This window comes from Podarcis melisellensis (genome assembly GCF_964234715.1).
Source record: "Podarcis melisellensis genome assembly, chromosome: 12".
NCBI classification, from domain to species: domain Eukaryota; kingdom Metazoa; phylum Chordata; class Lepidosauria; order Squamata; family Lacertidae; genus Podarcis; species Podarcis melisellensis.
The window spans coordinates 27,132,235-27,154,719 of record NC_138544.1 but is presented as its reverse complement, the minus strand read 5'-3'; the positions used below and the strand labels follow the sequence as shown (position 1 = coordinate 27,154,719).

At 42.4% G+C, this 22,485-nt stretch overlaps 1 protein-coding gene across 5 annotated transcripts in view; it reads left to right on the top strand.

The window, feature by feature from the left end:
• The first annotated feature begins 7,784 nt into the window (after positions 1–7,784).
• ABCB5 (ATP binding cassette subfamily B member 5) overlaps positions 7,785–22,485 on the top strand; it is a 46,137-nt gene continuing 31,436 nt past the window's right edge. For 2 of the 5 annotated variants that reach the window (XM_081883132.1, XM_081883129.1), the window contains exons 1-2: positions 15,101–15,184; positions 21,111–21,204. In XM_081883132.1, the coding sequence (XP_081739258.1) occupies positions 21,168–21,204 (37 nt within the window). In that variant the 5' untranslated portion in view covers positions 15,101–15,184; positions 21,111–21,167. Of the gene's footprint in view, positions 7,870–15,100; positions 15,185–15,355; positions 15,474–21,110; positions 21,205–22,485 lie in introns of those variants that run through there. The other 3 variants (XM_081883130.1, XM_081883131.1, XM_081883133.1) reach the window with 3 other exon arrangements.

Here is a 22,485-nt window from a genome sequence, read left to right as displayed (position 1 = left end):
CACTCCCCTTCCTGTCTGTCATGGAGTGGTGTCATAGTGCTTTAAATGTATAGTGTGAATGTGGTCGGAGATGTCACAACCATAGGCTGTGGACTAAATCAAATGAACATAATGGTTACTACAACAAAGGGATTTCCTTGCAGAGGTTTTGAATCATCTAAAGAAACAGTAATGTGTGTTTAAAATGAATAAATAAAGAGAGTTGGCAGATTCCTCTTTTCTTCTTTCTTCTACCGTGATGCTTTAATAAAATGTAGATTTGCTAGTGGCAGAAACACCCACTATTAAAGCAGTTCACTCTAACATGAAACATTGGGAAGTCTTGTTGGGCTCGTGGCATTTTCCCTCCTCTGTCCTTGCATAATATTATTTGGTTCAGACAAGGTCATGGCTAATTTGTAAGATGTTCAGTTATCCTAGGCTCTTTGCAACGACCTTGTTAAGTTTATTTTTCTTCTGTTGTTGGAGTATATTTTATAATATGTCGTAAACCTAAAATCTTTTTTAAACACCTCTGACCTTGGTAGCTGTAATATAGTTGCACGAGGCTGGGTTTGCTGGGTTAGCCTTCAAAATCAATGAAACGTGTTTCTAATGAACTGTACAGGTAAGGGAGCAAAAAATGTCATTGTGGTTTTTTCTACATTAGAACAAATGCATTACTTATTAGTGCTGCACCCAAATGACTAAGCTGATATAATTCCTAATGGGCCCTTTTGGTTATTGATCACATGATCCATGCTGATTGCTTTTATGAACACAGATAGCTTCCATAATTTCCTGTCAGGTTATTAATGCAATAATTTGACTCATTAGACTTTCCTTCCCAGTATGCACCACCAGGGGAAATACTGAGGGAACATTCCCATCAGCCATCACAAACCCAGATGTCTGCTGGTGATTTCTAAGTTAAACATTACATATATGTGTGTGCAAGGTTATCTTAACAATGTATCCATAGTTTATAAAATATTCTGGAAACTCAAATATGCATAATCTCTCTGCTTGTGGATTCCGCTCCCCCCAGTTAATTTATATGTACTGTCATTTTCCCATTACATTTGCACAGAAATTGAGCTCATAAGACAGTGTCCTTGTCCTGAAAATGTAAACAGAAGGCTGCCTTTATATGTGACACTTTTTTATCAATGGAAAAATTATCTTTCTCTTATCTTGGCATCCTTGCATGCGTTCAGACACTGCTTCGCAAAGCTATAAAGTCACAGAAAGCACCTCTGCTGATTTTTAACATGACCAGTACAACTCTCTTTTTCCATATGGAGAGAGCAATTCACGATTAGAGAGTTAAGAAATTTTCATGACTGAAAGAGCCCCAAGATGCAGCCTAGAATCAGGTGTGTCAGGTTTCTCTCCTGCTTTACAAGTTTAGAATACAGGAGGTCACTGAAGAGAATGAACTTCCTTGCAGCAGTATAATCATCACACCCATTAAGATTTTTTACAGACATTTCTCACCCGCTGAGTGTTTCAAAGATAAAAAAAAATCTGATTTCAGGTAAATGTAGGGCTCCAAATCTCCCCTTGTGAATTGACAGTTTGAGTCAGGCTTTGCGCTGTTTAAAAACATCTTTAGTCTGCCATGAAACTGGTATGATGATGCCCCCAGATCCCAGTCACTCAACTTATTTTTGCTGTTTATTTTGACTGTCAGTGAATATGGTTGATGAGAGATTTCCAGGTACTGGAAGTATATCAGAGGAGTAATAGTCTTCCTTTCTAATTATTATTATTATTATTATTATTATTATTATTATTACCACACACACACACAATCATTTCAGGAAGGGAATGACTTCCAGTCTTATAGTTTTGTTAGTCTGCTTCAGTAAAAGCAACAGAATCTTGGAAGCTAATCAATTTATTCTGGCATTACAGTCCACAAAAAGCATATGTCATGATACGTCCGCTAGTCTTTAAGGTATCTCAATATTCTTTACTGTTTCCGTCCCCCCCCCCCAACTATAGACTTACAGTATTGCCCCTCTCTACACTTTTACCTTTCTGATGTGGATAGAAAATAAAAATAATTAGAGGGGCATAATAGACTGAATAAGTTCATGCCACAATACACAAATCTTTATGTGGCCACTTAATGCTGTCCTCCCTTCAGAAAGTGTAATCTGTGGCTGATACATACATATCATTCTGAAGAGACACAATCCTTCCATGACCACCGTATTGCCTCAGAATTGGACATGTGTCTCAAGATTCAAACACTCTACGTATAACTGAGGTGACAGAAGCCATGTTCAGGTGCTTCTGCCCACACACATTGAAACAAGAGGTCCTGTATGGGGATATGCCCCTCATTCACGTTTCCCTGGGTTCATGCTCTGTGCGGAGCAATGTATGTACCTAAAGCTCCATGCATTTCCCTCCCACCCCTCTTGAGTGGAGGAATTTTGGGTGCCTATATCCATACACATATAGAGTCCTTTTACACACTGTCAAAAGTTGAAGATGGGAGAATGTGTGGGCTGGGAGAGGAAGGGGAGCCAACATAACACTCCCCACCATGCATATGTAACTGTCTAGCCTTCCTAGTGTCTTTGTGAGGGAGGTGTGCCATGATGTGAACAGCATATGATGGCATTTGTATGAGAGCATAAGAATGTTTTTCCTGTGCTAAGAATGTACCTCATGAGACAGAGACAACGTTTTTCCCCTTCAGATGAGGGGGAACTAGATGCGGTCAGGCCAACCCCCACATAAAACTGAAGGCGATGTAGTCCTTATATAAGGACTGCTACTGTCTCACTTATGCACATTTCCATTTGCCCTCAGTTATTCTCTTGTGGAAATTACAGAAGAACAAAACACTGCAGTTGGCCACACCAGTCGCTATTCTCAGACCACCACCCCTCAAAGAATCCGGCACTTCTATCACCATAGCAATGAGCCACTTATGATCACTACGATATAAGCTATTTTTCCTTCATTGGATTTTGTACAGTCCTAGTGGAGATTGTGCACTCCATGCACACTGATGGTGTTCTATTATTATGATTACAGAATGCCAGGATCTTGAAACCTGAGGCTTTTCTCCTGGGCATGGTTGGCCAATTGGTGTTGAAGAAGGATAGGACGTTTTTTATGTATGCCACCACAGCAGCAAGAATCCTTCTGGCAAAGTATTGGAAGACGCAAGAACTACCTACTCTGGAAGAATGGCAGACAAAGGTGATTGACTTCATGGGACTGGCAGAGATGACTGGCAGAATCCGTGACCAGGGGAAAGAGACAGTGGAAGAGGACTGGAAGAAATTTAAAATATATCTTAAAAACTGTTGTAAAGTTGAGGAGTGTTAAGATGTCAAGGAATAAGAAATAGAGAATTACAGCTGTAACTATTAAGTTAAAGAAAATTTAATGAAAGGGAATCAAAAAGTTAATTGACTGGAGGAGTTGCTAAAGAAATGTAAAACAAGGATGCAGCGAAAGGGAGGTATGGGGAAGTCAGGGGAAAGAAGGTGCACGAAAATAAGAGTATGAAATTATACATGTTTAAGTGTTTGTATGTTTTTGTTTTGTGCTTTGTTTGTTTTTTATTATGTGTTTGGAAAATGAATAAAAATTTATTTTTTAAAAAAAACAGAATGCCAGGATCTTATGCGCACTTAGCTTGTGTGATTTCAAGTATACGTGGGCAAGGTAGGGGTGCTCTCTCAAGATTTTGCAGGAAGTCAGCCCAAAGGCATCCCTAACACTCCCAGGGTTGGCGCACTGAGTAGGCCTTGCCCAAGAAACAAGGCCGAGAACTTAAATGCTCTTTTTGTGCCGAGTAGGCCCAAGCAGGACGCAGGTGGCGCTGTGGGTTAAACCACAGAGCCTAGGACTTGCTGATCAGATGGTCGGCAGTTCAAATCCCCGCAATGGGGTGAGCTCCTGTTGCTCAGTCCCTGCTGCTGCCAACCTAGCAGTTCAAAAGCACATCAAAGTGCAAGTAGATAAATAGGTATTGCTCCAATGGGAAGGTAAACGGCATTTCCGTGCGCTGCTCTGGTTCGCCAGAAGCGGCTTAGTCATGCTGGCCACATGACCCAGAAGCTGTATGCCGGCTCCCTTGGCCAACAAAGCAAGAAGAGCGCCACAACCCCAGAGTCAGCCACAACTGGACCTAATGGTCAGGGGTCCCTTTACCTTAGGCCCAAGCAGACCTGGCATGAAAATAACTTTAAGCTCTTAGTCTTGTTTCCAGGCAAGGTCTGTTCAACAAACCAGCTCTGGGACAGGTAGCAGTGTTCTCTCTCTCTTTCCCCCCACCAACTACTTTATAGAAGGCAGGCTAGCTAGCCACAGGGTGGTTCCAAGGTTAACACAATTTTTGCCATATGCAGTTTTTTACTATATGCATTACTCTTGGAGCCAAACCCCTGTGTAAGATGCAGCCCAGCTATGTTGTTGTCATCATGATTATCTCTTGCAACTAGTATTGCATGATTGCATCTTAGTCACCTAAGATTATATTTAAATTCTTCACTATGATGATAACCTTGATGTCTCCGAAGCCCTGGGCAAACATGATTGATAGACCCTGATGGAAATACAAGACGGGCAATGTTTTTCATGTGTTTGCTGAGCTAGCTCTCTCCATTCTCTGTAGGTACAAGGTCTTTCCACTCCTCTCCTTTTATGGTAAGAAGTAAACTACATTGACCTAGGAAAAGTTGCAAATCATGCCCTGCCCTGAAGTGTAAACTTCAATGACCTCCTAAGAGCAGCCAGATTCTTTTATTTTGCTAGTTAAATCTTCCCTACAGTGTATGTATTGTATACATTTCCTTGGAGGCAATTAAGATTTTTTTCTTTTTCTGAGCAAAGGGGAATGATCATGTCCTGCAAGGACAATTCTGTACAAGAACAAAATCTAGCATGATGCAATCATGCTGAAACTAATTAGGGCTGGATATAGTCAGTGGCCAGATGAGAAACCAGCCATAGCAAAACCTGAATTTTGTGAAGTAAGAAAGGTGCAATATACATGCAACACAGTGAATAAGTATGAACATGAAAGAAGATAGGGTATGTTACTCAGCTCAATTTCTGGGGCAAATTTGCCTGCACAGTTAAAGGCATAATGCCACAAACTGTGGAGTGGAATGGAAGCAAACTTTGATCAAGGAAACCGTGGGTGTTTAAGCCAGGCATGGCCAACCTCAGCCCTCCAGCTGTTTTGGAACTACAACTCCCATCATCCCTAGCTAACAGGACCAGTGGTCAGGGATGATGGGAACTGTAGTCCCCAAACAGCTGGAGGGCCAAGGTTGGCCATGCCTGGCAAGCAGTCCTGAATATCTATCTGCTTTAAGGGTTGGCATGCCTCAGTCCGCCTGGACTCCCTGCTGGAACATGAGAACAGAAGGCTTGGCAAGGCTTTAGTCCAGCTGAAATCAGGTGCCAAGGTAAAGATAAGAGTCTGGTTAGCGGCTCTGAGTGACCATCATGAGACTCCGTGTAAGCAGTGCTATTCTTCTAGAAAAAGAACTCACCATGAACACTCTTCTTCTCTTAGAATGAACACCTTCTTCTCTTAGAATGGCAATGGTGCCCATCTGAGAGGGGCCAGAACTGAATTGCGGTGAGTTCCGGCTGAAAAAAAAGCCCTGTTTATTCAGCTTGGGAATATGTCACTCCCCAAAAATCTTTAAATAAAAGTAAAATAAAATGTCTTTTACAGGAGTATTGCCCTATTTGACATTTACCAACAAGAGAAGTAAATTTTAATGAGAAAAGTTGGGGAGTGAACCAGGGATCAAAAAGGAGATTGCACTCAGTGGCTGAGCTCAATCCTTGTTCTTTTTTCTTTCTTGATTTTTAAAAAGCTCTAAGGTTGCTGGTTCGCTTTTTTGCTTTCTTTTGGAGAAAAGAAGCGTTTTCATGCATTAAACCTGTCCCTGTTTGTGGTCATTTCTCTTTGAATCAGCAGCTGAAATGGAAAAAATTTGAGCAGACTGAGCTTTTGTAGCCTTTATTTAATTCTACACACACACACACACACACACACACACACACACACACACCATAAGCATAATAGCAGCAAATAGAAATCAACAGCATATTATACATAGGTGAATATGGCAGAAGGGAGAAATATAAGAAACAGTATCTATTTCTCCCTTCCGCCATATTCTTGTATATATGCTCCAGTTTCCTTAAATGTTTCGTAAATGACTGGCGGAGCTATTCTAGGCGCAGTTTTGGAATGATGGTAGAAGCTATATTTGGTGGAATTCCCCTCTAGAAATGAGTATATAAAATAAGATGGTGATAAAGTATAGGAGCACTTTCAGGATGTGGACTTGATGACAAGTTTACGGGAGCAGCAATAAAACAATAAACCAGCAAGCAGCCACCTGAGAAAAATGCAGAGCATATGTGCTACTTTAGAAGGTTGCCTGTGAAGCTATGGGCCACTAAGTAAGGTTCCATCAGCTGCTGCTACCTTGGGGTTGTTGTTTTTTTAATAAAAAGCAATAACCTGAGTTGTCAGTGCACAACCACATTGTTGATGGAATCAGACTAATGCAAGTGCATAACTGGGAAGCTACCCTTGGCCCCAGTAATTGAGCTCCTGCTATGTTGGCATTAATACTTGTGGTTAGAAACTGGAGCGGCTGCTAACATACCTTGGCCCTTCTCATGCTGTGAACTGAAATATTAGCAAATGTCTCGGCTAATTGTTTCATTTTTCTAAAATAACAACACGGCTGTAATTGTTTGCAAAACGTTTGTGGAAATTTACAACTGAACTCCACTTTTCACTAACAAACATCACCCAGTTGCTGTCCACCAGATCCACAGACCTTCAGTTGGGCAGGTTGTTGCATGCCACCCCAATCCCTGAGTGGTGTGAGATTCCAGGGGTCAAAACACTTATGCAGGGTTCATGTTTCCTTTGGAAATGAGGCAAGGCGGAAACTGTGGTGTCTTTAGGATATGTGGCTTATTGACACATATATACAACCTGAGCCCGCAATGGAGGGGCTTCCAACATTACACTCCAGGAAAGTCCTGTTTCTCCCATGGCTGGGTACTGTATTCCCTGAGGAGGAGTTCCATTAATTAGTTCACTTTTCCACTTGTGAGTGCCTAATGCAAGATGGCATCAAGATAACCAAGACTGCAGAAATTGGCTGCATGGTCAACCCGTATGTACACCCTCTGGGGCTGGGAAAGTTGCCCCCATGCCCTGATCAGCTAAGTAAAACTTACCCTCCTGTATCCAGTCATGTGTGTGTGTGTGTGCATAAAATGGTCTTTGACATTGATCTGATGGCCCCCAATTGGATGAGGATTGTGGATTTCAGCACCTATGTGTGCCTAGATGCCAATTACTGGTTTAGTGGAATCCATGACTCTGATGCTTAGTTTAAGGGTGAGGCAAGCTAGTTTTGTTATTTTCTATTCTGTAGTCAAATTCCTAAGCATATCTTTCCGCTGTTAGCCTTTTTCCTGGGTTTGTATGCTTATGTTTATGTTTATAACCTCCTTGAGAAAGTATTGTGTTTATCCTGGCCTGGCATCTTAGAGTAATCTTGGTGCCTCTGAATCTGGTAGCTGGGTGCCACAGCCTGTGAAAGTTCTAGCTAGCTCCCTAAGTTCATTGACACTGAAATATCACGCCATGTTTGTTGATTTAAAAGATGCAGTGCATTTGTTCTCTGGGCCAAAGTATACTGTAATAACACAATGGTCCTATAATATGGTACACAGTATTTAGAGTTCAAAATGTGCCTCAGGATTTCCTGTGTGTGAAATGTCAGGCTGCTAACTCCACCTCTGCAAGATTTCGCCTTTGTTTACTCTGAGGAGCAAACAGAGCCCTTGCTAAGGAGCTATCCCAAAAAGGTAAAACTAGGGGGGGTACCAGAAAGTCAGAAGTATCAATAGTAAATACTGACAGGTGGGATGAATTGGGGGGTGGGTTGGATAACTCTTTAAAAACTTTGTGTTATTGTTTTAGCACTTACTCTTTCATGTTTCAAAAGTAGATTTATTCATCTTCCACTTTTAAAGGTACACATTCCATATTCTGTCAAAGACTCCATGCCCTCCCTGTTTCTAGCGCAGGGGTTGTGGCCAGAATCTAAACTTTATATTCTACACAGAATATATACTTCAGACAGTGTGGTTTCTAACTTTCCCCATGTTGAACAGTAGATTTCCTGGTGAGATATTATAAGTTTCTTTTGAAACTCTTCTCTGGTTCAGAGCTATGGGGTGGGAGGAGGAGTTGCTATTCAAGAAACATAAGCTGAAAGCACCCTTAGCTTACATCAGATCATGAACTTTTTACTACCTCAGATGTAACACACCCCCCACAAAAAAAAATTAGTTGACCCTCTAAAACTTGCCTTTCTGCATACTTCTAAACCTTTCAAACTTTCTGACTTCCCATTTAAAGAAGACTTTTTCTGATGCTTTCATTCTCTTTCTTTGGAGTGGAGGATCAGGAGGGGAAGGTTGGAGGGCAGTAGACGTTTTTATTTGCTTGTTTGCTGCATTTATATCCAACTTTTCATCCAAGGAGCTCAAGGTTAGTGCTGCCATATTTTGAAGAACAAAAAAAGAGGACTCTATGGCGGCCATTCAAAGCAAATAAATGCAATTTGTCTCAAATTTTACCCCTGCAACAAGAGGACATGTCCTGGAAAAAGGGGGCACGTGGCCAGGGGTGTCTTACCCATAGAGGCTAGTTGCGTGGGGTGCCAGGGCACCAAGTTCTGCAGGGCGCCAGGGAAGAGGCAGAGGCTGGATGTGGCACCTCCTGGCATCAGCTCACCACCCTCGCCAACCTTTGCCATGCCGTGCCGAAGCAGCGCCACGCCTGGAGCCTCCGTCTGCCGTGGCCACCACGACATGAAGCAGCCAGCTGAGCCAGGAAGTGCCACGTCCAGCCTCCGCCTCTTCCCCGCCGGAGGAGCCACCCTCCAGCCACTGCCCACGTCCTCCAGCCCTGCCAGCAGCGCTGTCCTCCCTAAAAAAAAAAACTGGGAAATGGGGGGGCGCCGGAGGGAGCTTTGTACCAGGGCGCCGGATATGCTTAAGATGGCCCTGTACATGGCAACCCTAGTTCTGCTCCTTCCCATTTTATCCTCACAGCATCCCTGTGAGGTAGATTAGGTTGTAGTGTCGTTACCAAAAATACAGAGGGCATATACTTAAGGCTGCTATGGAGTAGGAATTAGGATTGTCCCTTCTCCTGCTCTCCCAACCTCTCTGTGTTCATGAAATGGTGGTATGAAGCTCCTATGTTTGTAAGTTGTGGGTACAGAGGTTCTTTCCCTGCAATTAGGAGTCACTTGCAATTTCATTGCAAAACTCCTTCTTTAGAGGATTCCTGTACTGCAGAATTGATGCTTTTGAATTATGGTGCTGGAGGAGACTCTTGAGAGTCCCACGGACTGCAAGAAGATCCAACCTATCCATTCTTAAGGAAATCAGCCCTGAGTGCTCACTGGAAGGACAGATCATGAAGCTGAGGCTCCAATACTTTGGCCACCTCATGAGAAGAGAAGTTTCCCTGGAATAGACCCTGATGTTGGAAAAGATGGAGGGTACAAGGAGAAGGGGACGACAGAGGACAAGATGGTTGGACAGTGTTCTCGAAGCTACTAGCATGAGTTTGACCAAACTGCGGGAGGTAGTGGAAGACAGGAGTGCCTGGCGTGCTCTGGTCCATGGGGTCATGAAGAGTTGGACACAACTAAATGACTAAACAACAACAACAACTGCAGACTAGATGACCCTGGATGTATCTTCTAACACCACAATGTTATGATTCTATATAACTAGGCTCTGCTCTGACCCTCACATATAGACATATATGGACCCATCAAATCTCATGAATAGGGCTCACTAAATATGGACTGGTTTTCCCTTCCTACTATTAAAACTCTGGTTTATTGTTGGAAGGAAGAGAATATGTGTCATATATACATAGCCCTTTCACGTATAGATGTAAGAATTCTAAGTGACTGCACATACAATCTGGATTAATTAATGCTGAGCTCAAAAGGATCATCTCGTGAATGTGGATGAAGGAATAGGAAAGCTGAAACCACTTTTTTCTCTTTTTTTTGCTTTTTAAATAATAATAAAAATCAAGTTTCATCCTGTGCTTTTCATAATGTTCTTTTCCTTGGCATGGGGAAAGTGTTGCCATTTAATTTCTGTACACCAGAATGCTGTTTAAGGTGAGAAGCAGGAAACGAAGATGATTCTACCCATTTGTGAAAACCCTGGATGTTTTGTCTTTGGTAAAATAGGAGTGCCATGGTGACAGTGCAGTAAAACAGCATTATGTGGGGCTTTTGTGTGTTGGATGCTTTTATAACATCATCCAAAGAGAAGGCAGTTAGGGTTAACTGAACAATTATAGGAACTTGGCAAGACTGCTTTTGGAAGCCTATGTTGTCCCGAAGGCTGCCTTGATCTTTTAAATTTATGATAGCCTGACTGTTTTAATTTTTTTCTTTCATTAGTTAAGCTCTGCTGATGTCCATCAATTTTGGGTTTGACGCAGGTTCAAAGAATGTATGGCTATAGTTATACCTCTCACCTATTGTAGTAGAGAAGATGGAGAAACTCACGCTGAACCAAATGTGACTAATGCCAGGACAGAAGGCATTTGGTGTCGAAGACTTCCTAGTTTAGTAAACAAACAAAACACTGTTACCATGCAGAAGTACATTGCTTGTGTTGTTTGCTCTAGGAAAAAGGAAAGTGGTTGAGTTATACTCCTAAATTTCTAGTCAATCATGAGTTAGAAAGATCTATGAACAATTAATACAGTACAGTAGTACCTCGGGTTAAGAACTTAATTTGTTCTGGAGGTCCGTTTTTAACCTGAAACTGTTCTTAACCTGAGGTACCACTTTAGCTAATGGGGCCTCCTGCTGCCGCCACCGCGTGATTTCTGTTCTCATCCTGAAGCAAAGTTCTTAACCCGAGGTACTATTTCTGGGTTAGTGGAAGATGCCTTGACCATGCAGGACCAAATAAACAACACTGATCCCATTAGCCTTCCATGCTCTAGAAAAGCAGGTGGGAGTGTTGGCTGTCCCTTCCTAAAGGTGTGTGAGGTGCTTTCTGACAGCAGAACACTAGAGGACATGGGGCACCTTCACGCAGCCATATCCAATGGCACAGCGCCGCCCACTTCAGGTCTGACAGGGAGTCTAACACAGCCAGCCAGATCTTGTGGACTCAGGAATATGTGTAATACAAATCACCCGACTACAGAGAGAGGTTGGGTTCATTTTTTGTTTGACTGCTTACACATCACTCTGCTTCCAACATCGCTAAAATAACGGCTTCCATAAAAATTGTGTGTCCTTATTTATATGCACAGATTCAATTTTAGAAATATTGCTACAATTTAAATTGAAATACCATGCATCTGCCATAATGGCCTGCACCCCTGCTTCTAGGCGCTGTTGATGGGTAGTTTCAAAGACCCCCTAAGCAGATCTTCAAACAGAGGGCTGTCTTCTGAAAGGAAGAATACATTGACACCTGAACCTCAGCCCTTAGCATTCTCTTGTTTCTGTGGTCAGAATTTTTAAATCAGTCCAATAATACGTATCATTTGACATTCTTTATAGGCCAAGTAACAAGCTACTCTTTAAAAAATAGAAATAGCTGTGGCTCTTGCATCTACTCTTTGGTACATACATATTGTTTTGCCTGTTTCCATATTCAGATAACAGAGATCACAGAGACAATAAGTTTGTGACCTGCAAACCAGCATTCGGATCCAACTGAAGAAAGGCTGGCAATTCCTTACCTGTGTTTTTGTTAAACATTGTGCAATGAGACAGTGCCCTTGAGCCTTCTTGCTGGTGACTGTAGCAAGAGTCACTCTTTTTTGTCACTTCTGTCAGCTGGCAATTGGGACAGAGTTGTTTCTGATAAGGAAAGACGAAGCAAGCTGCCTGCAGCTGCTGAGGCTCTGGCCAATGGCTAAGGTCATGCTGGCCTCAGCCTTGCTGTAGTGTTTTGCTTATTTATTTATTTATTTATTCAGTCATTCTTTCAAGATTTTTACACCCCACCTTTCCTGCAATCTGGAGCTCAAGGCAGCTAAGAACTTATAAAACTGCACAAAATAAATCATCGTTTAATTGAAATTGCAGTCACAGCAGCAACCATTTTTGTTTTAATATATTTTTCTTAAAGATTTCTTAGTTTACAAAAATACGTCTCTCTTTTTCCAAGTAGCGTTTTCTACAGATCAGTTTCATTTGTTGTGAGACATTAGTGTTACATACAGTGTTAGGTTAGGAAGAAAAGAGGGGGGGAAGAGGGGGAGGGGGAATGGTGGGGTGGGGTGGGGTCGAGTGGCGGTGCCTCTGTTCTTCTACTTAGTGTATGTGTGGGGTTTTGTTTCAGCGTCACTTGTGTGGGTTCTCTTACTATTCACTTGTTGTATTTCCTTGGTGGTGAGAGAGGTTAGGGGGCGGCCTAGGGTGTGGGTGGTTGTTTTTGATTGGCTGTGGTGAACTTTGTTTTCGTGTGTGAGGGGGATGTGTGTGTGTTTTTGGATCAGGTTAGCTAGATTGATTCATATGCTGTTGAGGGATTCTTGTTGTTAAAGTTGGACTGTGTATGTGATAAAGTGGAACCATACTGGAGTGAAGGAGTCTTCTATTTGTCCCCGTGTCAGTTTCAGTTTATTGGTGAGTTTTTTCTAATAAGGCTGTTTCCCATACTATCATTGGTCCATGCGTCCTTCTGACAGGTCTCTCCAGTGTCTGGTTATGATGCTTCTGGCTGCAGAGAGTAGGTGGGTTATGAGCTCTTCATTATGTGAGCAGCCATTATTATCTTGGAAGATGTTTAGTAGGGCCAGTTCTGGGGTGACTTCTAGTACTTGCTTAGTTCTTTTGCATATTTCTTGTATGATTGATGTCCAGAAGAGTTGGATTTTGGGACATTCCCACTTCATGTGGAGGTATGTACCTGTGGAGGTGGATCCTTTCCAGCATTTTGGTGAGGTTCCTGGGCATATAGCAGCAACAATTCAATGCCAAATAGTATCCGTAAAGTCACACCTGGAAATGGTTTACACCCTTACACAAATGCCTGGCCAGTATAAATCTATACAATTTATACGACCGGGGGGGGGGGATACCTCCTCCCCTCCATCTCCCACGGTGCAGGCAAATATTGTCCCCAGCAAACAGGTGAGATTTCAAAGTGTAGTATTTAATAAAGCCCACCTCAATTTAACTAGTGTAGTGCGATAAAAATACAACAAATGCAGCAGAATAATTTGCTAATAGAGTAGGGAAATAAAAACACCAATATCGTATCTTACCCTCTTCTCCTCCCTCCCTCATTGGCAGCAGTAATATCAAGTTAAAAACTGCAAGATATTGCAACCAAACCACACCGTTTCCGCAACTGCTTACAGTCTAGTGTTCTTGCTGGAAAGGAGAAGGTAAGCCCTCCCAGGGACCCTGATAGCAGAAGTTGGATTGTGCTTCTCACTTCTGGATTTTTGTGTCCCGTCCCGTCCCCCCCGCGCCCCAAGTAATATCTGCACAAGAAGCAGCAAAGTAACAGATTTTGATATGGGAGGCATTCCCTTCACAGCATGCCAAGTGTCTTCTCAAGCTAGAGCTAGACCCGAGGTAATTTTGCTCTGCTTTTTAAAGAAGCTGTTGGCTGTACCAAAGCCATCAGAGTACATTACAATTATGTATTTTATTTTATTTTTGGACGAAAATTCTAAAATGATGCAAATCATACCATGAGCTATGCAGAAAGAGGAAGTGAATGCTGTCATCCTCAAAGAAAAACTGTGCTGGTCAGAGTTGGAAGAGCTAAGGTCAAGCTTCACTTACGTAGCAACAACCAAGGCTGCTTGGAATGGTGTTATGGGCGAGGGTGTGTTGTCATTTCCTCATCAGAGTAGCAGCCCAAAGAGCGCAGGGCTCTAAACTGCCTTTACAATTGAAAATAAGAATTCCCGGAATGGACCTTGCAAGGATGTATGCATTATGTCTATATTTGTGGTACACACATGTTCTACGGCAGTGTAGTATGGCTTTCGATTTTGGTTGGTGCAGTATATAAATCGGATCATCAGCTGTACTTAAGAACGACATGCCTGAGCTGTTTTCTACATTTAAGCTGGTTCTTGAGATATTTACAACCATATATGACAACTGATTGGGGCATTTTAAAGTTGCCTGAGCTACAAGGAAGCCACTTGCCTGGGAGAAGCTCCCATGCTGCCATCATAACATGTAAATCAGGGGTTATCCGCCTTTTTGGACCCTTGTGCATGACTCAAATTTTGACAGAGCGCTGGAGAAACCCGTCAGAAAATAGGTTGCCAAGGGTGCCAGTGAAAGCCTCTGTGGGCGACCCCGATGTAAATTATCCAATTACAATGATCATTGGGGCCTGATATCCAGGTCCCAAATACCGTACCTAATTGGCACTCAGACAATTGATCAGATCGATCCCCATTCATGTGGTTTGGCCATTGAAATACTACACAAGCTAGGATGCCGCTGCTTGCAGAAAAGCAACTTCTAGTCAACATGAGCCATGTTTAAAGGATCTTCAGGTACAGGTTCGGGACTTAACTACATAGAAAACTGTGTGGTTGTAGCTGTCCCGCTCATCTGGAGGGCACCAGGTTGGCGAAGCCTGTGATGGGTGGGATCAATCCGGACCAACGTTTGAGCTGAGGTGGACAAAAATAGAAAGTCTCTGCAGCGCCCAAGTTAATTATTGTTGACTTTCCAGGCATTCTCAAAATACCAGGAGGAGGGTCAGTTGCTCCTATATACTTCCGAGTATTTTACATGGCATTTTCATTTTAAAAGTCGTCTCGGAACTCGCCACTGAACTGAGCCCAACAGACCCAGACAGAGGCATATATCTGCTTCCGGACTGGTTTTCTTTTTATCATCCTTTTTTCCTAGCTTTAGGGTTGCTAAGGGGAATTCTGCAGGTCACGCAACCTTCCTCGAGGCGAAAGAGGCGTGCCTCCTTTATAGCTGCAAAGGGGCGTTCACGCGGCGCAGCTCGCAGGCGAGGCTTGTCGGACGAAAGCCGCGCTGCATCCCCAGGCGAAGGCATTCCGGTCCGGAGCGCCTGGGCTTGCCGCGCGCCAGCGGCGTCTCAGGTCCCCATCGGGTCCCAGGTGAGTTGCTGCAGGATTGACATGTCGGGGCGGGCGGGTTGAGGGGAAGGATAGCCGTCACACTTGGAACGCTTCTCTTTTGCATCCGACGGCAGACTCCTTCCGCCGACCAGAAAGTTTTTGGACCGCAGTTTCTGCCTTTCAAACGCACCCACTGATCTTAGGAGTCTCCTCTGAAGTAAGTCCCACTCAGTGGCACTTAACCCCCAGGGTAGTGCCTATAGGACTGGTGGAGCCTTGAGATTTCTGGTTGCTTGGCAAGTGCAAGCCTGCGCGTGTCTACTCTGAAGTAAGTTGCTGTGAGATCAGCAGGGCTTACTCGCGGGTAAGTGGTTTTACAGGGCTGCCGTCTATAATAATGCTTCGGTTTTCAAGCCAGATTTTAGCAACGCGTTGTAAAGAATAAAGTAATGAGGCTTTACTAGTAAGAGAAACATCCTCACACGTCCAAGCGGTTGTCTGTGTGCGCGCACACGATTTAAGTTAAGAATGTGCGTCTAGCCCCCTCTCTGCCTTTGGGGCAGAAGCCCCACCTCATCAATGCACGCAGGATGGATTGACACATGTCTGCACAACCTGCTGCCTTTGGATTCTTTCAGCAGTGGTGGAAAAGCGAAGCAATGGCATTTGCCTCCAAACTATCTCTCCAACTTCACCTCCCCTTTCCAGAGGTCCTTACAGTACTTTGGGTCATTGTAATCAAAGGGTAATCCCAGTTATCTCCCAGGGATACCCCCAACCTGACGTCCTTTAATATACAATAGCCCATTATCCTGAGGGGAAACAGAATTTGGTTATCCATGAAATTCTACTCAATATTAATCCAGAGCAGAACTCTGACTTAGTTAGCAGAGTAAAAACTTAAAAACTTTACAGGATTCCCAAAAAAATAGACCGGAGGCAATTGTATTTCATCCAGCAAAGCTTTACTGCTACTGAAGGCAAATGAACATAATGGTCACAAATGCAATATACCATACATTCCGGATTGGCACTGTCCATAAGAAATCCAGTTGCAGCAGACTTAACTTAAACTTACAATAACTTATAATAAGTTTAAACCTTAACACTAAGCTTATTCTTGTAGCCTCTAACAATCCAAAGTCACTTCCTGCCCTCTTTTAATCCATTTGAGTTTTGGAGAATCTCTGTTGTATTCAAGAACAGTAGCTTTATTAGTAAATAAACAGAAAAGTGTGTGTGTGTGTTGTGTCACCTTAAAAGATGAAACAATTTCATCTGGTAGAAATAGATTCAAGCCTAGTGTGTGCTGCGATAAATTTTAGTCTTTAAGGTGCCACATAGCACCTTTTCTGTCTCTGATACGTGTTCATCAAGGGGTTATCCTTTCTGTATAAATTATACTATGAATAAATCCAAAGAATAAGTACTCTTGAAAATTTCTACTTGTTCAGATATATTACGCAGCAGCAATAACAGGATTCTAAATGTCAAAGTGAATCGGTGAATGGTAGAATGATTTTACACAATAGAGAACTGCAAACAGGAAAAGACAGAATTCCTTTACAGTTAGTTAGTATATTTATATACTGCTTCAAACACTCAGCGGTGTCCCAAGCCTGTTTACAATAATAAAATACAAAAGACACTTTGAAACAAATCAAACAGTGCAAATACAAGATACTGTACTAAAAAAGATTCAGCCAAGAAAAAGCTATCTGAAAACATATTTTCATGTATATGAATCTGTTTATCTTGGATGCCTGCACTTACACAGATGCCTCCCAACTTCTTAATTTTTTCCAATAATGTGTTTAAAGCTTTTGCATTTGTTTGCAATTGCTTATTAAAGGGAGTATGCTAAGAACAATTGTTTCCTGCACAACACATTGACCCCCAACCCATCTCCCACTAATCCCTATTGCCCACGGTCAAATTTCTGGCCCTTGAACAGATTGCTTATCCAAAGTGGTGGCCTTTCCAACTCTAGGCATTCTTGGATGACACTGATAAGTTTCTTGCTTGGGTTTGGCAGTGAAGCTGCTTTGATGGCCCTGGTGGACTGCGTTCACTTCGAGAAGGACAGGGGAAATGTAATTCCCTTCATTCTCTGGGAACTTTTGACACCATGAACCCATGATATTGTGTACCAGATTTGAGGACAGGAATTTAATGCACACTCACTTGTGATTCTCCTCCTATCTGAGATCATTCCAGAAGGTGGTGCTGGATTGAGAACCTTTGCTTTAACCCATGTCATTTGTGCAATAGGGCATCACAGGGCAGTGGGCATAGCATGGATAGCCAGCACCTGGGGCAAGGAAAGTATTGCTCCCCCTAACCTGTGGACTGTTAACACTGAGTCCCTCCCACCAGTCCAGTACTGAACCCCTTACCCTCCAGGCACATGTTTCATATCCCCAATAAGTGTGATTGGGGTCCCAGTCTTTGACATGGAAAGGTGTGCATGTGGCAACAATTAGGTGTTTGGGAAGCAGGCTTTCGGTTGAGCGTAAACCAGGCCACACACGGATCTGCCCTTAATTCTGTGTGAACAAGCCCCCTGTCCCCCGTATTTCCTAGCCCTATTGAAACCACCATTTAGGCCACACTCAGGACAAACCCTCAGTTAGGAACCCTCTGCAAGAGAGCACATTGACCAAGATTTTCCCTGTAAGAAAATTAAATTGAAATTTAGTGGAGGGGGGAAGGGAAAGTTCTGGGTCTCAGGTAGGTCGTAATCCTAGCCAAGATGAGCATCAGATTAAGGCTTCCCTCCAAAAGGGGTTATGGTGGTTGTTGTTGTTGTTGTTGTTGTTGCAGGTGGTCTATTAGACCATTAATCAATTTCTATAGTACTGTATTGTTTACATGATGATTAGTGATCCACAAATCACTTAGGTCGAAATAACACAAGTGTCCTGATTTGCCTTTTACACCTAGACGTATAATTGCAGAAACTCGCTCTTTCTCAAAGAACTGAGTCCCAAATACTGTTCTTAAGATTGGGATATGTTCTGAGACTCTTACTTGGAAGTAAGTGCCACAGAAAGAGATCCAAGTGAAGCTGTTCAGGACATGATGCTGTGTAAATCTCTTGGGGTGTTCTGCTCCTTTTTGCATGGGCTGATTCTTCTTTTGTTTTTGGAATCGTGAGGAAATTCCTCTTAGATTACCTCCTCCAGCCCCCTTCCTTCTTGGGGGAGGTCTGAAAATATTATCCCTCTTTGCTGTCAATTGGAGTATGTACAGATGTGAGACCTCAAGGCCCGCTACATAGTGGCTGCTCCGTCCTTGCCTCCTCGCTCTCTCTTCCCCTCCGAGGCCCTGACTTGTCCTCTTCCTTCTCTCCATTCTCACTTTGTTCTCCTCCGCTTTCTTTCTCTTTAAATAGATTTCAAGGCACTGCCTGCCCAGGAGCAGCTGTTGAGTTCTCCAGAGGGAAAGCAAGCACTCACTTTCCCGTCAATAGCCTCCAATTTGTTTTCAGGTCTGATTCTATGTGCTAGTTCAGAACTACAAAGGCAATCTTAAAGTCTTTAAAAACAAATAAACAACAAAATGAATTGGTGCTAATAAAGGCAACAGTGCAAACTTGTCTGTTCAGCACAAATACAGTGGTACCTCAGGTTACAGAAGCTTCAGGTTACAAACTCTACTAACCCAGAAATAGTACCTCGGGTTAAGAACTTTGCTTCAGGATGAGAACAGAAATCGTGCGGTGGCGGCGGGAGGCCCCATTAGCTAAAGTGGTACATCAGGTTAAGAACAGTTTCAGGTTAAGAACAGACCTCCAGAACAAATTAAGTTCTTAACCCGAGGTACCTCTGTATGTGGAGAGCATATTGTTGTGTTTTTAATAGGCTTTTACGTTGTCTAACAGCGGTTGTCGAAATTGTGATTTAGTTATAGTATTATGAGTTGCGGGGGAAGTTGAGACCCTTTTAACCCCTGAAACCAGCAGGTGTTAAAATACCAGCCAGGCTTGCTTCCTGACAAGGTGATCGCCTGTGTGATGGTCCATTAAGAGAACACAGGTTTAAGGGGCTAGGTGTGAGACGGCAAAAAATTGGGGGGCCCCTACTTAGACAAAGAAAGGCAGAGTTTGAAGGAGAGTTTTGGGACTGTGATGTGAACCAGAGAAAAAGCAACAAGCTGGAGACAGAGCCGGAACACAGTGTTTGATTTTTGTTGGAATCCAAGGCTGTGGCTATGGGAGAAACAAGACCCTTTTGGGATGCTAATGCTGCGAACCCCTCTACCGTAGGCTCAGGTTGTAGATAAGAATAAATAAACCATATATCATAATGACACCACAGTCTCCACTGTGTCTGATTTCTAAAAGGAAACACGAACCCTGGGTAAGTGCCTGGAAGCCCTCCAATCCCACGCCACTCAGAGACTGGGGTGGTGTGCAATAATATGGTCTAACCAAAGAACCAGAATCAGAAGAATCTTTATTTGCATCAGCCACTAGCCATAGCAATGAAATAAAATACAATGTACTGAAGATAGAGGTAAAAACTTAACTATACAACATACATTCTGGAGGTTTAACATCCATAACCAAACAATAGATCTTATTCTAATTGCCCCTGCTAAAAGGTTTGCATTTTTTGCTGTCACCAGATTAACTTAATCTGCTAGAAGAAAGGACACAGTAGGAATGGTTGAGCCAGGGGAGTACAAAGGGGGGGTGATGGGGACGGTCTGCCCCGAGTGCCATCCCAGAGGGGGGTGACAAAAACCCTCCTGGGCGGATCACTGCAATTGGCCCCTTGCCAGGAGGATTGCACCACCTCACCGCGATCAGCCCCCTGCTGGGAGGATTGTGCTGTCTCGCCACGATTTGACCCCCCCCCCCAGGATCGTGCTGCCATGCCGATCGCCCTGTGGGCAGATCGCCACGCCGCTCCTGGTGCAGGAGTGGCTAGCTCCGCCACTGGGTTGAGCAACCCGCCATGAACAGTAGCAGAGGGGTAATAACCTCACTCCTCGAATCTTTATAAAGAGTGCAAGCTAGAAGCACATGAGCCATTGATTCAATACTGCCATCTCCACAGGGACATAAGCGTTTTTCCAGCGAAATTTTTTGAAATCAGCCCTTGAGTACAGCTGAATTCAGTATATTTAATCTTGCATAAGTGAAAGCGCGTCTGTATTTTGGAATTGTTAAATTTTGCAAATAGGGTGCCAACATATCAAAATGGCTAGGTGGAAAATAATCATACAAAATTTCCTTATCGTGACCAAATTATTCTGTTTCTCAGTATCATATAGGTGCTGTCTAATTAAATTATTTGCTGTACTGAAGCCCAGTGTTAATAACAGTTGTGGTGTTAAACCAGAAAAATAAAGTTTTTGGTTGACAATTTTAGTCCAAGTGCTCTCATGACAATCCTGCGATATTAAGGGTAGTAGACTAGTGGGGTTTAAATTTAGCGGAAGCCAATAATTAAATGTCCTACACCAAATCTGTAATTCAACAGTGGGGAGGTTAACGTCTAAGCACAATGAACACAATATGGAACAGGAAAAAATTGCCTTAGGAATTTAGACTGAACAGCTTCTGTAGATCCAAGGTGAGCCCCTTTCCAGATCTGAGCCCCAGGGGTTTAGCTTTAGACACTTCAAGTGCTGATGGTATGTGATTGCCACCTTTTGTATGGAAAAAGCGTGTCAGAATTTTCGCACTCTGAGACACCATTTCCTTTGCATATTTCTGATGTGCTCCCCAATTTGAATAAGCAGATATTTCCACAAATAAACCATGAAAATTACATCTCAGTGTTTAATAAGGATCAGAATCAATTATATTATACAATATTGATCCTGTCCAGAGGGTATTAATGATACAAATGTGTAAAAAGAATGAAATAAGGAAAAATGAAGGTGATCTAAATAAAAATTTTAAACGTCAGTTTTAAAAATGGGTATATTATATCACTGTGCTCTTTTTACACAGATTTGGGGTGAATACCATTTACTTCTCTACCATAGAACGGGACCATAGAACAAAACCATGAGAAGTTACACAGTGAATCAAGTGTCCAAAATTGGTAAGTTGTAATATATTTCGTTACTCCTTAATATTTGGATCCCTTTGTTTAGGAATGGTTATAAAAATAGGGCAAAGTGTTGTGAATTTGGATAGCCATGAAATTGCATTCAACAGCTATAACTACTTTGTTGTTTCCCCCTCCAAATATTTATTTCTGAGTCCCATTTTTTTAAAAAATTTAAGTGGCTAATAGTAATTACAACAAATTTTGGTTTTTATTTACCCCTTGTGCCAGTTTTCACAATATTGTGGAAGTACATGTGTTTTAACTTTGCCATAATACTTGTGTAGATTTCCAATCTGCATCTAATAACTTAAAATGGACATTTTTGAAGCTATTGTGCTACTTTCCCACCTACCCAGTGATCTGACCTTAATGTGACTCATATGTGACTTGTTGGGTGTGAGAATTTCCAAAGACCTGTTCCTGCAATGACCTTTCTTCCAAATAATAAAATACTTTTTGTTGAGAAAATAATGCATTTGTGGTTTGGGGGTGGAAGTCGACTGTAATCTTCTTGAGATATTATTGGTGAAGACCTGTGAACTCATTAGCAGATTGAAACATTATTTTTAAAATGTTTAGCGGGGGGGACCCATATGTTTTAAATCACCTCATTGGCACATGGTGTGTACTGCAAGGGGAGCATTCCTTATTTCATTTATTTTACACATATTAGTAAGGTGTCTCTATAAAAATCTAACATGTTTTCAGACTTGTTGGTAAATGGGAACATTTTCACTGTGCAACGATTAATCTTCATTAATGTACAACAGAAAGAATTGTCTGCGTTTTCAGGCACAATGCAGATTAATTATTGCATCAGTAATAGAAACAATTGCTTTGATTTTAAATTTAATACCTATACAGTGATACCTCGGGTTAAGTACTTAATTTGTTCCGGAGGTCCGTATTTAACCTGAAACTGTTCTTAACTTGAAGCACCACTTTATCTAATGGGGCCTCCTGCTGCCGCCGCACTGCCAGAGCCTGATTTCTGTTCTTATCCTGAAGCAAAGTTCTTAACCTGAAGCACTATTTCTAAGTTAGCGGAGTGTGTAACCTAAAGCGTATGTAACCCGAGGTGCCACTGTAGTATTTCTTTTACTCAATAAGCATTTCAGGGACTTGCTTCTAAAATTTGCAATCCTATTGCAAGTCCAATCTCTACATTCACTGAGAAGCAGGTCTCACTGATTTCTACGGGTCCTGCTTCCAAGTAAGTATATTTAGAATTTCAGCCTGAGTCAGTAGTATAGAGTTAAATAGGTTTATATA